The sequence below is a fragment of the Rutidosis leptorrhynchoides genome, chromosome 2 (genome assembly GCF_046630445.1).
Source record: "Rutidosis leptorrhynchoides isolate AG116_Rl617_1_P2 chromosome 2, CSIRO_AGI_Rlap_v1, whole genome shotgun sequence".
NCBI classification, from domain to species: Eukaryota; Viridiplantae; Streptophyta; class Magnoliopsida; order Asterales; family Asteraceae; genus Rutidosis; species Rutidosis leptorrhynchoides.
The window spans coordinates 31,803,143-31,819,171 of NC_092334.1; the positions used below are offsets into that span (position 1 = coordinate 31,803,143).

At 32.7% G+C, this 16,029-nt stretch overlaps 2 protein-coding genes across 2 annotated transcripts; both read left to right on the top strand.

Annotated features, from left to right (window-relative positions):
• The first annotated feature begins 5,473 nt into the window (after nucleotides 1-5,473).
• Nucleotides 5,474-10,381, top strand: LOC139890688 (pentatricopeptide repeat-containing protein At5g57250, mitochondrial). The gene is made up of 3 exons (XM_071873596.1): nucleotides 5,474-8,662; nucleotides 9,127-9,220; nucleotides 9,314-10,381. The coding sequence occupies exon 1, from the start codon at nucleotides 5,512-5,514 to the stop codon at nucleotides 8,626-8,628; it is 3,117 nt and encodes a 1,038-aa protein (XP_071729697.1). The 5' UTR covers nucleotides 5,474-5,511; the 3' UTR covers nucleotides 8,629-8,662; nucleotides 9,127-9,220; nucleotides 9,314-10,381.
• Nucleotides 10,382-12,159: 1,778 nt separating this feature from the next.
• LOC139887756 (uncharacterized) lies at nucleotides 12,160-14,748 on the top strand. The gene is made up of 2 exons (XM_071870814.1): nucleotides 12,160-12,224; nucleotides 13,671-14,748. The coding sequence occupies exons 1-2, from the start codon at nucleotides 12,160-12,162 to the stop codon at nucleotides 14,746-14,748; spliced, it is 1,143 nt and encodes a 380-aa protein (XP_071726915.1).
• The last annotated feature ends 1,281 nt before the right edge of the window (nucleotides 14,749-16,029 follow it).

Below are 16,029 nucleotides of genomic sequence, written 5' to 3' on the forward strand. Positions count from 1 at the left end.
CATGCTGAATTTCTAATGGAACGTGATGATGGTTCACAGATCTTACCCTCATCATGTGCCATGTTACATAACTCTTTCATTCTACTTAATCTCTAAACATATCAAGGGATTATTTTCTTGATAGTTCTATCCTTACCATGATTCCAACAATTTGCTAATTAATCATGATATTACATTTTCTTTCTGATTAGAAGATTTCCTTAAATTCCTTGAATTCCGGAAATCCACCATGACTACGTCAAAAGTTAAGACGAAACTTTTCACTCTTTTGTGATAGCTTCACTTGTACGCTTCACATGATCGAATCGTTTTATCTATATTAATCAATAATGATAAAACTCTAACTCATATTCGTCATGAAAACATTTTTATTGTTAGCCATGACGACCTCACTCAAATTTCGGGACGAAATTTCTTTAACGGGTTGGTACTGTAGTGACCCGGAAAAATTTCGACTAATTTTGAACCAAACTCACGATACGAGTTCATAATTCTGACACGATAAGCAAAGTCTGTAATGTTGAGTTTCAAAAATTTTGAACTGTTTCATATATTCAATTGACCTTCGAATGTTCCCAACGATTCACGAACAACTAATTGTAATATATATATATATATATATATATATATATATATATATATATATATATATATATATATATATATAATAATTTGAAATATTATTTGAATTAATATATGAAATTATTGTTGAAAATAAATATGTAAAATAATATGCGATGTAATGAAAACTATTACTATAAAAATAAATTTAAATATGTATACTACTTATAAATATATAAAATTATATTAAATGTAATTGTTAAAAATATATAATATATTTATTTATGTAGTTAAACTTGCTATTTAAAACTGTTTGCATATAGAAAGAGAATATATTAAAAATAATTGACTTCGAGCTTAATTGGTAAACGTCGGTAACACTTGATTGATGTTTTGTTAGTTTTAATATAGATATTGTACATGTTCATGAAGGATTGAAATAAAAGTTGGACTGTAAATTGATTACGAAGATTGTAGATTTGTCAAAAATAATTTTTTATTTTTTTAAGTTTAAATATTAGTACTCCGTACATATAAATTGGAACAGAAAATAAATAATTATCGAACCTTTTTGATCAGGTTTCAAACAGTTAATGAGTGAAATAATTAAATATACTTAATCTAAAAATTTGGGATTTTTAGGAACACTTTTATACGTTAACCGTTTAGCAATTGACACGATATGGCATTCCATGATAAACTGTCGGTAGAAGGAAATAATTGAGTGGCTGCTAAGATATTTTCTTGATTATTTTATGATTAGGTGCACGTTCCTAAACTTCATTCATTGTCATTGTAAATATTATTATATTTACATATTATATTATATATACATACATGACACATTTACATAAACACTCATATTCATAGTCATCCTGATTACCCACTTCCTGCTAAATGTTTCGTTCACCATGACCACCGATCACCAACCACAACCACCATGGTCATAATCATCACTATCAGATATTTCCACCTCAGTTAACCACCACTGGGAACCAAGAACACCTGTCTATAACCTTCCACCACCTATAACCCCACGACATCACCTTGATAACCATCAAACACAACCGTCACCCTATTACACCGATAATCACCATTAAACTATTAACAACAGCCGCTATATTCGAACAACCAAACTCACCTTCATTTTATTTTATTTTTTTACTATTTTGCATCCCCAAACGAAATCACCAAAAACATCATTTAAATTGTTGCTTCATGCTTCTGCTTACGCTTTCTATTCGAACAGCTCAACACCAAACACCCACTTATTAGTTTTCGCTGCTACTCCCTTTCTATTTCTACTGTAAATCGAGAACACGAGCAACCAATGTTGCTGCTATCTTTCTGTGCTATTACTGTAGAAACAAGTAAGAAACAAACACCTCAATCGCCAAAATATTTATGTTTTTACTAGGGTGACTACAGCCACTGCTTCGTACCTGTTTCTGTCACTATAACAGCCGGAACAGACCATCACTCGATCATTCTATCTGCTACTATTTTCTGGTTCATCTTTTTCTATCTCCAACCACCATCGCCACCTATTTGAAGGTTACTGCTGCACTTTATTTTCTGTTTCCATTTAACTCACCAACCGACTACTACCCTCTTGAAACAACCACCATGAACCACCTTTTTCCTCTCTTTCTTATTTTATATATTTCTATTTTGAACCGATGTACAACCATCATCTCAAATACAATTGCTATGATATATATATTCTGTTTCCAATTTTTTTTAACAAACCCACTCAAACACCACATGCACTTAATTGTTTACGTTGCCACTTGCTATGGTTGAAAGTGATGGTTCTTGTTACTTTATGGAAAGTTGTAGCCGACACCCACTAGTCCCTTTTAATTATAAAGCCTACAATAATGTTAATGAAAGATGAGATAACTATGATGACATGATGAGGGATGAATACGTTATATATTTTTTTTGTTTGTTCCGGTCGAACTCAGGAGGGGATTCAAAATAGGCCACAAACTATTAGATGGGCCGTGAAAATTCAGTTTTAGGATTGGGCCGAGTGAGTTTCTTTTGGACTAGTGCAATCGTTTGGGTTAATTAACTTGGGCCATTAACTAATACTTGGGTTTCTTTTTGGACTTAGTACAAACTGGCCACGAATTGCAGACTCATGGGATTCTGTTTTCCTAGTTCGATGTAAACACAAACACACCCATATAAACTGATGATTATTAAGAATGATAGTTAAGATGTTTAGATGATTCGGTTTAAATGATAACGGTGATGATTAGGAGATGAATATAATTAGATGATGATGATGATGAGGTGATGATATGAGGATGATAATACATGATGATAATGATGACCGATGTTGATATTGATAAAATAGTTTTGATGAAAAAGAAGAAAATCGAAACATTGTATAAGTAGAAATAAAATTCGTAAAATTTCAGAAAAAGAAACAGTGGAGCAATGGTATGGGGTGTTGTGTTTAAGCGGGAGGTCGTGGGTTCGATTCCGGGCAGTGGCGTTTATTTTTAGCTTGTTTCCTTAAAGGTAGTTTTACTACTACTACTATTATTATTATTATTATTATAATTATTATAATTATTATTATTATTATTATTATTATTATTATTATTATTATTATTATTATTATTATTAGAATAGAATTGGAATTTGAATTAAAATTAGAATTTAAAATTTGAATTATTATTAATATTGTTATTATTATTATTAGTATAAGTATTATTATTATTATCAATATAAGTATCATATTAGAATTATTATTACTATTATTTTTAATATTATCATAATAATAATAATTATTATTATTAAAAGAATCATTATTTTGATTATTATCATTTTTTATTTATTTATTTTCATTTTCATTAAAATTATTAGTATTATCAAAAGTATCATTTAAAATTATCATTATTATTAAGATTTATATTACTATTATAACTAAATAACTAATATTATTATTAAAACTACCTTTTTATTTAAAATTTAATTATCATTATTATTGTTATATTATTATAACAAATAAATATTTTGTATATAAAAAAAATATATACTTATACTAAAATTATATTAATATTACCTACAATTATATATTAAAAATATTAACATTTCTATTGTGTATATACAAAATGAATACATATATAACATGCAATTTAGGATATAAAATATATTAGAATGTAGTACAAATTATACATAACCTACAACACTAAATATATAAATACCATATAATTAATAGATAGAATTATTTGATTTTCATTATATGTTTTAATATATATAACTGGTATAGGTTCGTGAATCCAAGGCCAACCATACACTTGTTCAATATTGTCATATGTATTTTTACTACAAAATACAGTATGGTGAGTTCATTTGATTCCCTTTTACTCCTTATATTTTTGGAACTGAGAATACATGCGCTACTTTTACAACTGCTTTATTAAATGCTTTTGAAATACATTTTGAACTGCGAATACATGAAATGCTTTTATAAATGTTTGACGAGATAGACACAAGTAAAACATTCATCGAATGAATTATATGGACGTGATAATTGCCACCATTGAATTATGTGGACGTGATAATTGCCACAATTGATATGAATTTTTTTCCCTGATTATTATTGCTTGGTAACCTAAGAATTAGGGAACATCACTAATTTTGAGAATTAGTGCACACCTAATTGACGCGAATCCTAAAGGTAGCTACCGGGTTTAACACCTCCACCCAGAATGTTCACTAGACGGAAGGGCTAGTGGGCGTGGTGTTTAGTACTTCGAAGTTTATATGATTATTATACAGACGAGATGTTCTGTTTTGGGGATATTATTATGCGCATTATATGTTAAGGTCGGTTACCAAGCCAAGCTATGAAAGCAATGAAAAGTGAATGTTATGTATCGAGAGAATGATTTTATACACAGGTTATGTGTATGTTATTTTTGTGCACAAGATATGTGTACGGATACTAAGATTTATGAAAGATGATTTCGTACACGAGAAAGGTGTACTGTATTTAAAAGATATCGCATGTACATTACAGGCGTGTATATGATTCGGGCCCATTTGTACCATGCAGAATTTAAATCTTGTGGTCTATCAAAATGATGAATTTTATTGTTTTATGATAAACCTATGAACTCACCAACCTTTTGGTTGACACTTTAAAGCATGTTTATTCTCAGGTACGAAAGAAATCTTCCGCTGTGCATTTGCTCATTTTAAAGATATTATATGGAGTCGTTCATGGCATATAGAGGTTCGTTCATCGCAACGGTACCGGATGTTATTGTATTCGTTCAGAAGAATTTGGACGGGGTATGACAGCGGTCACCATTTAAAAAAAAAAAAAATATCGTTTAAGGGCGTTAAATTATAATTATTATAAAATTAAATTATATATTTATATTTATAGGGAAAAGTAAATTTTAATGTATTATTTTTCTTTAAAAAAAAAAAAGGTTTACAAATTTTAAGATCATGTGAAAATATGAATATTTAAAAAAGACACTTTTTGATAAATGTTATTATTTTGACCTGAAAATGCTCGAAGAAATAACATTCATCAATAAATATTCCTGATAACATTAAGGGCCCAAAAGTTTATTCTGTTCCTTAAACGCAAGATGAAAGAGCGTTTAAGAAAAAACGGAGCTTAATGGAGTTTTTTACTTCCCTCAAAAAACATTTAGCTCTTGCAATCAAATAAAACCTTTTACTTTTATTAAATATGAGTTTTTATTTAAAACTCAAAAGTTAAAAGTTTTTAAAAATTCTAAAAAATTTGATGACAAACATGGCCCCATTAAATTTCATCTAAGCACTTCTATTGTAATTTATTTATTCAAAGTTCCTTCTAAATCAACTAATAAGCTTAACCAAACACCCCCCGAAGACTGAATTCATCTTACAAAGACAATGAAATGAATCAAAGCATCCATTGTTCCCCAACAAATGATTTTCTCCAAATACAAACGATTTTCAGCTCTCACATCATCTTCACTTCCAACTCTTTTCAAAACTGGTTTCAATCCAACTCTCAAACATTACACAAATTTCCTCCTTTATCTCTTCAAAACCAGTAAATATCAATTCATTACACACTTTATATCACAACTAAATTCAAACCAAATCAAAGGAAACCACATCACACACTCAATTTACACAAAAGCTCTTCTCAAGCAACGTAATTACGAAAAAGTAGTCAGTTTTATCAATACCCAGGTGGTAAAAAGCCCAAAGATTGTACAAAATCATATCTTGGATGCATTAATTCAAGGCTTTTGTATAGATGCACAAAACCCAGAAAGGGGTTTTACAGTTTTGCAAGATTTGTTGAAAATTGACGGTATCTTGCCTTCTTCTTTTACTTTTTGTACATTAATTAGTGCTTTTTGTAAACAAGGTAAAATGGATAGAGCAATTGAGGTTTTGGAAGTGATGACTGATGAAAGATTTAAATACCCTTTTGATAATTTTGTTGTAAGTTCTGTTATTTCTGGATTTGTTAATATTGGAAGGTATGAACTTGCTATAGGGTTTTATGAAAATACTGCAAAGTCTGATGCTTTTAAGATGAATATTGTAAGTTATACTTGTCTTTTGAGTGCTTATTGTAGATTGGAACAATTTGAAAAAGTTTCCGAATTAGTTAATAGGATTGAGAAAGATGGATTAGTATACGATGTTGTGTTTTATGGTAGTTTGGTTTATGAGTATTTTAGGGCAGGAATTGTGAATTCGGCTTTACAAAAACATAAAGAAATGGTTGAAAAGAAGATAGATAGGGATACCGTTAGTTACACAATACTTATTGATGGTTTTGCAAAGGAAGGACTTGTCGAAAAGGCGTTGGGGTTTTTACATAAGATGAATAAAGAAGGCGTTAAGCCGAATTTGATAACTTATACAGCGATTATTTTGGGATTTTGCAAGAAAGGTAAGTTACAAGAGGCTTTAAACGTGTTCAAGCTTGTTAAGAATTTGGGATTCAAACTAGATGAATTTGTATATGCTACGTTAATTGACGGTTTTTGTAAGATACATGATTTCGATGGTGTGTTTCGTTTGCTGGATGAAATGAATGAAAACGGTGTTCATGCAAGTGTTGTCACATATAACACAATTATTAACGGGTTGTGTAAATATGGGAGAACAACTGAGGCATACGAGATTTCGAAAGGTATAGATTCAGATGTTGTTACATATAGTACATTATTACATGGGTATATTAGAGAAAAAGATTCTACAGGGTTGATAATGACGAAAAATAATCTTGAAGAAGCCGGAATTCGTATGGACGTTGTTATGTGCAACGTGCTTATCAAAGCGTTATTTTTAGTAGGGTCGTTTGAGGATGTATACACCGTTTATAAACGGATGCCCGAGATGGGTTTGACTGCAAATCATGTTACTTTTTGTACTTTGATTGATGGATACTGTAAATTTGGTCGAATTGAGGAGGCACTTCAAGTATTTGATGACTTTAGAATGACATCATCATCGGGTTCAGTAGCTTGTTACAATTGCATGATCAATGGCTTATGTAAGAACAATATGATCGATATGGCAATTCAAGTCTTTATAGAGCTTAATGAAAGAGGCATGCCTTTAGATCCTGGTATTTATCGAGTTTTATTACAGTCGATTTTAAGAGTATCGGGCCTCGAAGGAATTTTAGATATCGTTTCAAAATTTGAGAAATTGGATCATGGTGTTTTCAATAAATTATGCAATGATGCTCTTTGTTTTTTATGTGATGGAAGTTTTTCTAAATCGGCTATTGATTTGTACACGATCATGAGACGATATGGAATTGGTGTGACCGTTATTTCTTATTATTCGCTATTGGAATCGCTTACTAATGATCAAAACGCAAATGTTAGCACGATATGTTTAAGTGATTTTGTGAAAGAAATTGGGATTTTTGAGCCTAAAGTAAGCAAAATCATTCTACATCATTTGTGTATGAAAGATGTACATATTGCCATCAAATTTCTCAAAACGGATAACGCTAAAACACAAAATCTGACTTTCGCGGTTTCTGTTCTTGAGAAACTAATAAAGAGTGGTAGGGCCCATGATGCTTTTGAACTTTTGATGGGATCAAAAGAGAGATTACCCTTCATGGATGTTGTTGATTACACTGTGATTGTTAACGGTCTTTGTAAAGAAGGACATATTGTAAAAGCTTTAGAAGTATGCACTTTAGCTAAAGATAACGGAGTTAACCTCAACATCGTTACTTATAATTCACTTATCAATGGATTATGCCAACAAGGATGCTTTGTCGAAGCTTTTAGACTATTTGACTCGTTAGAAAAGATTAACGTGCCCCCCTCAGAAATCACATACTCTACGCTTATTGATGCCTTAAGCAAAGAAGGTTATTTATTAGATGTCAATAAGTTTCTTGAAAGAATGGTTTTGAAGGGTTTGAAGCCAAATATTCATGTTTACAACTCGTTAATCAACGGTTATAGTAAGTTTGGAACGTTGGAAGGGGTATTGAAATTAGTGGATGATTTACATGTAAATGGTATAAAACCTGATGAGTTTACAATTAGCGTAGTGATTAAAAGTTTTTGTCGAAATGGTAATATGGAAGGGGCTCTTGTGTACTATTTTGATTCTAGGAAAAACGGTTTTTTACCAGATTTAATGGGGTTTTTTTATTTGATTAAAGGGTTGTATTCAAAGGGAAGAATGGAAGAATCTAGAAGCATTTTAAGGGATATGCTTGAAATCGAAAAAATTGTTGATATGTTAAAAAAAGTTGATACAGGGGATGAAGATAAGTCTGTGGACCAGTTTATTGTATCTTTATGTGATCAGGGAAATATTAGAGGAGTTGTTAAGATTCTTGATGAGATAGTGCGTATGTTTTTTCCGGTTGGGAAAAAGGGCGTTGAGGGAAATTTTCGTGTTGTTGGATCTGAGCCGTTGATTTTAAATCGTGAAAATGATGATTTTGAGGCTTATTATGGGCTTCTCGCTTCACTATGTTCGAAAGGGGAATTAAAGAAAGCGAATAAAGTTGCAAAGTTGCTTTCTGCATCTGATGGAAGATAGTTGACTGAAAATGTCGGTTTTGTTATATCTGCAGGTATGTTCTCAATGTGCCTGTTGACAAAAATGTGTTTCGGGTCAACTCAATTCGAGCGATCTGTTTCAACTTGTACAGAATTTGACCTATTTATTTTCATCGTTGTGCACTCATGTAATCTCATAAAAATCCTCGCATACAGCCTCTTAAGCAGCCATGTACGTGCTAATCATCACCAATTGCTTTGATTAGTTACAACCCCTTAATTGACTTGTGAACTATATATGCATTTGCTTAATCTTTTAGGCAATATAAGCACCGGAAGATCATCACGCATAACTTGTTTATAGAACGTTGATTATAATACTTATCATCGCGTCAAATTTGTAATTCTTTTTTTTTTTCATCAAAATTATTCCCTAGCTTCCTGTTTGAATTTACATATTGTGTAAATATACATATTTTAGGTCTCCATAGCATAAGTCTTGTTGGTGGTACTAAATTATTCTGTTTTTCCATTTTAGGTCTAATAATATATCTTGACCAAAGACAACTGGTTGCACCTTGCACGATTTCTAGTAGCAACCTGCGACTCGCACCACATCTGAATTTATTGAGGTAAATTATTTTACCCCACACCTGTCGAGTTTGAATGTTGATACAATTCATAACCTCATTCACTATATTTAACTTCAGAGTCTGTCATTTCAGATGATTTGCATATCATGGTCATCAATGTAATTGGAACACGCAAGACGTTGTGTGACTGCCACCATTTTCAATGGAAGTTTTGTCCTCTACAGCAAATGTGGTGCTGGTAACCCACAAGTTTCTTAAGTATTTGGGTCATTTTGGGTCATCCTGAATAGAAAGTATCTTCATCCTGCTGACCCTTTTAGCACCAATCATACCGTCCTCTGCCATGCTAAAAATAATAGATTCTTCTTCACCTAAAGCTAAGCATATGAAGTACCAGCAACTACCTCAGAACTTTTCTTTGCCTTTGAACGCGAACCCGATGAAACCAAATGGGGGTTACCATGATCACACGAGTAATCCGCGACAAAATAAAACAGTGCCAAAGTGGGTCTTTTTTTAAAAAATTGATACCGATGAAATTGCGATATTAAAATGTTCCAGATTAAAAAAATTATATATAGATGAATTGTTATTTTGCAGCCCAAATGCGGTTCATTAGTTATGGGGATCACTACAAGAAAAAACAGAACAGGCGTCGACCCTTTTTTGCGGCGCTTTGAGGTCGCCGCAAATAAGTCACTAAACGCCAAAACATTTCACGTTCTTTGACTGCTTTTCTGGTCACAGATGGGTCCACCTTTTTTGCGGCGATACTTTTTACCCCTCGCCGCAAATAATCGGTAATTTTTTTTCTTTTACATTTTCTTTTTATGACAGACGGTCAAAGCGTTGAAATTTTTTTTTTCGGCGATGTATGTCGCCACAAATAATGGTTCTTTTTCCCTCAAATTTTTTTCTGACAAAAAAATTCCCTCCAATTTGCACCTCGCCGCAAAAGAGTCGCCACAAATAACAAGGATTTTTTTTTCTATTTAACAGGCTAAACAACTTATCATCAAACACACACAATACACACACAAACAATACACAAAATGACTATCGTTGCGCCGATGATTGTCTCATTGAAAGTTTATTACGGAAGTAATTTCCGTAATGAAAGGAGAGATTATGATTATGCCCGTAGTTCTCAATCTATATTCAGAGAAATTGATATTCGCCACGCAGGTTTAGAGGACCTGACGTGTTGTATTACGAAGATGACTATGTTCCGGAATTATCCGCTAAATATCTCCATACCTAAGATGAGTGGAACGGTATAAAAGAGACATTAAATTGACGTTCCAATCGCATTTCTCTCTATTTAGTTTTCGAAGAAGATGAAGAAATGTTTTAGTATCGTTTAGTATTATTACTAAACTGTTAAGTTTAGTATTATTAGTATCGTTTTTATGTTGTATCGTTTATGTTATTGTCATCTTCTAGTTTCCAAGTATTAATTGTATCATTTTATAAGCAATGTTGAATGAAATCGTTTATGTTATTGTCATTTTCTAGTTTTCAAGTGTTAGTATCGTTTTATAAGCTATCGTTTATGTTATTAGTATCGCTTTTATGTTGTATCGTTTATGTTTTACTTTAATTAACATCGGACAAGCGACAAACATTCAATCGAATATTATACAAAGATTGTGAATTAAGCACTGCAAACGACAAACATAAAATAAAGGTCATACGATGTTACTGAATTAAACACACACTTCAACATAAATTATTAAATGACGATCTTAAAAAGTTACTGAACTTAAATCACACTACTAACCACGGCGATGATGATGACTACGAGCATCCGACCTAGTGGACGAATTTTCAGAACCCGAGACCGATGCTGCCGAAGTTTCAGCAATGAAAGAAATGTCAATAGGTACCATACTTAAAAGACGTCGTCCTACAAGACCATTAACCGCACCGATATTAGTAAATAAACGACTAAAAAACGCTCCAAATGGAAGAGGTCTTGTTTCATTATGAAGCTCATTCATTCGGGAAGCGACTAAATGAGCAATATTAACTCTAATATTGTGAGTCATGCACCAGTGAATCAAAGCTTCAGTCATTGACAAACGACTGACATTTGGATCATTGTGGTACATGTTACTTGAGATAACTTCATTTCTTGTGGACGAATATATCTTTCAGGACGAATATAATCATCAAGGATGTCCGTACGTACTATGTTCTTGTATGGAACACAAGTACGGCATATAAGTATGGTTATTTGATGTGGTACGATACCCTCAGGAAGATCTTGAAGGTCTTCACCGGGATAATAGATATTTATACCATCAAATGGAACGCCCAATAGTGCACCGAATTCTTGAAGAGTATACTCATATGGATGGTCAAAGATTCGAAACCTCACTGTTTGTTCATTAATGAATTGAAAGTTTGAATAGAATTGATAGACGAGTAGAGGAAACAAGTACTTATTAACCTGAATGAAAGTAAGCCAACCCATTCTTTCGAATTCGTGCTCGATTTCTGGAAGATCTTCTAGATTAACCTCACGACCTTCACTAATAGGTCTACCGATCACAGAGTGATTCATTGTGTAATTGGGATAGAGAACTGAGTTGAGTTGGTGGATATGAAGGAACACATGGGTGCATTGGATAGTCTTTAAATAGCCATTAACATATACTTCCACAAAGTGTTTCCCGCCCAATTAGTTGATATGTTAATTAGGGGTTAATTATCGTTCAATTAGAAAATTCAACACATATATTAATTAATTAGAAACTTCAACACATATTAATTAGAAACTAAAACACATTGTTAAATAAGTTAAACTAGAAACTGAAACTAGAAACCTAATCAAGTAACGTCATCAAATAACGTCGTAAAGTAACGTCATCAAGTAACGTTAATAAAGTGATGCCGGTGATGGCGGTGATGACCATGATGAAGATGACGACGATGGACGATGATGGTGATGACGGTGATGGACGATGATGACAGTGATGGATGATGATGACGGTGATGAAGATGACGATGATAACGCTAATGACGGTGATGACGATAATATGTGCGGTCGACTAACTTATAAACTTAAATATAAAAATTACATTTTATATATATTCTGCGATATATATATATATATATATATATATATATATATATATATATATATATATATATATAAATTAATTAGTAAACTAATTATAATTATTAAAATTTAAAAAATATCCATTTTAGCGGCGACCATCGCCGCAGATAAGCTCCCACCGAAATTTTCACGAAAAATTCAAGTTTCCCTCACTTACAGGCATTTTCTACGGCGATTTTTAGCGGCGATAATCGCCGTAAAAAAAAAATAAAAAACCCATGTCGCAGCTTTTCTGTTAACAGCCCACACTTTACACCCACATCACCACCAAACAACCCTTCGACGATTTTGCTTAAAATCCGGCCAAATCCATCAATTTCCACCAATTTCCTTCTAATTTCTTCACAAATCTTTCATCAAAGTTAGTGATTTTCTCATATTTTCTTGTTTTTTTCTAATTTTTGCTATATCTTCAATTTGTGCAATTTCTTTGTTTAATATGCTAATTACTTGTTTAAACTTGCTTCTTTAACATTAATTTCGAATTATGTTGTTAGGGTTTTTAGTTTTTGGAGGATAATTGTTAGTGTTGAATTTTAAATTAGGAATTTGTAAGTTTAAAGTTTAATAATTTTGATTTCATGTGTATGTTAGTAATTTGTGTGTTGTAAGTTAGTAATTTGTAAGTTAGATACTTGTATGTTAGTAATTTGTAAGTTAGATAGTTGTTAGTTAGTAATTTGTAAGTTAGATACTTGTAAGTTAGATACTTGATTAGTTAATTAGATTCTTGTTAGTTAATTTTAACTTGTAAGCTAGTAATTTGTATGTTGTAAGTTATTTAATTGTTAAATAGTTATTTGTTAGTAAGATATTGTAAGTTTAATACTTGTTAAATTGTATGCTTTGTATGATATTAGTTTCGGTATGCTAATTCTTCCCCGTTTAAACCGTAGGTCACCCGTCCGAAATTAATTTAGAAATTAATTTCGGATTGTCCCCGTTTTGGGACTGCTTTTTGAATGTGTTGTCTCATTTAGGATATGAGTGTGTATATTTGATTTACTATTTAAGAAATATTCGGTAACATTTTCCTTTTGCCCTACGAATATGTGTTTCAGATGCATATTTGGGGGCTGAAGGTAAATGCTGCCGAATTTTTCTTAAATAGTAAATCAAATATACACATTCATATGTGAGACACATATTCAAAAAGTGGGTTAGGTAACCAACCTGCTACACACCACTAGCCTTAGTTTAACACTTATAGCCTCTGTATATGTTTGAAAGCCTTTGTATATGTTTGATATTTCATTTGTTACTTGTAATTATATAAATGCAGTAAATGTCAATTGATAAGAGTTGGATTGCTTTGGATCGTTGTTCTAGTGAATTTTAGTCTGGTCTTGACTTGTTCATCAATAGATGTAGCGAAAACCTTACTACCGAAGGTGAATGTCGTTGTCCGTGTGAGGATTGTGATAACCATGAATATCAAAGACCAAATATCATTAGAATACACATACATAATAATGGTTTTAGTGAACGTTATAAGATATGGAAGTGGAACGGTGAAGAGATCGTTCTGCCACCGCCAATAGTTAATGTCATTCCTGAACCGACAGATAGGTTGCATGATTTAGTCAACGATCTTTGGGATGATAGTTTTGTAGATGATCACACCATAGATGTCGATGAGCCAAGTAACACAACCAGTGCACCACATGCTAGAAACGATAGAATTAAAGAATTAGATAAACTTGACGAGACACCGCTATACGCTGGTTGTCCGATGTCTTCGTTTAACTTTTTAGCAAAGATGATGCATATGAAGGTAGATTTTAAGTGGACCAATACATCTTTTGACCATTTGCTACAATTCCTTAAAACTGCATTTCCTCCCGGTTCTGTAATCCCATCGTCTCACTATGAAGCTAAGAAGAAAATGAGTGAGATTGGGTTAGGATACGAATCGATCCATGTTTGTAAGAATGACTGTTGTTTATTTTGGAAAGAGAACAAAAAACTGAACCATTGTTCAGTATGTAAAACGAGTAGATGGAAAGATGAAAACACGAGTGGGAAGAAAGTTGCGCACAAGGTGTTGCGTTACTTTCCATTGACTCCAAGACTTCAACAGTTATATAAATCAAGTATGACTGCAAAAGATATGATTTGGCATGCTACGGGTCAATGTAAGGAAGTTGGTAAGATGCGTCACCTGGTAGATGGTACATCATGGAAAAAATTTGATGCAAGGTATCCAGATTTTGCACGAGAGCCTAGAAATGTTAGATTAGGGTTGTGCACTGATGGTTTTAATCCATTTGGCAACATGTCTAATAGTTATAGTATGTGGCCTGTCATATTGACAACCTGCAATTTGCCTCCCTGGCTCTGTATGAAAGAGTCGACATTCATGCTCACACTGTTAATTCCTGGTCCTAGATCACCCGGTAAGGACATAGATGTTTTTTTACGACCGTTGGTTGACGAATTGTAAGATCTTTGGTCTGATGGAGTCGTAACAAAAGATTCTCACACAAACAGTGTCTTCACGATGCGTGACATGCTTTTAATGACCGTTAATGATTTTCCTGCTCGTAGTAGTTTGTCCGGTTGGAGTGGCCAAGGCTATTATGCATGCCCTATATGTAATGTCGACACTCCTTGTATACACGTGTTGTCCAAAATTGTTTATTTTGGCCATAGAATATACCTAGAAGAGGATCATCCATTGAGAGATAGTTTGTCATTCGATGGTGTGACGATCGCTCCAAATCCATATGGACAATACGTCATTCATCGATTTCATAGCGAGGTATTTGACCTCTATATGATACGTTTTATAAACATTGCATTCTTTTGAAAAGGTATACCATAAATGAATATATAATCCAAGGTTTTCGACATCTGATGATTTCTACATATAGACAATCACAGTAAATAATAGTTTACAATAATACTTCCGTTGACAATGCAGTCAAAATAAGATACATGGTGATGATTTGGTGAATGCAACGTTTCCTTGAAAAATATGCCATGTAAGACTCCATGCACATAGCTTGTCTAACATATAAGCAAACAGCGGAAGACTTCTAGGGAACCTGAGAATAAACATGCTAACAAGTGTCAACACAAAGGTTGGTGAGTTCATAGTTTTAATGTTTTGCATAATCTGTACATAAAGGTGGATCACAAGATTTCAGTTGTTTCATCCAGAAACGTTTATCAAAATATTCTACAAGATTGAGCACCCTGGTAGCTAAACTTTAACGTTATAATAAGTACCCCTGTTTTAACATACATGCAACCAACATGCACAATACACGCAAACCAACGTGTACTAAACTCAAATAGCATACATCTGTTTTATAGTTCAGGCTAGGGTTTCTATACCTGGAACAGACGGGGATGTCAAGCCCTATGGATCCATATATAACTACTCGCGCCCACCAGTTCTTATAACCGTCAGTTACTAGTTACCAAAGCTAAGGGTTTTTCGGTTCAAACTCGGTGTAGAATTTAGTATGTACTTGTATCCATTGCGTTTAAAATAAAGTGCATGTATTCTCAGCCCAAAATATAGATTGCAAAAGCAATTAAAAAGGGGGCAAATGAAACTCACCTTAGTAGCATATAAAGTCGTTCACCAAAATGTGACCGAAACTCGGATTACCAAATAACCGTAGATCTCAACCTAGAGAACATATGTTGGTCAATAAATGTCTATCAAGCTAAGTCAGGTCATAGTGTATCACAATCCTAATGCTCGAGATCGACA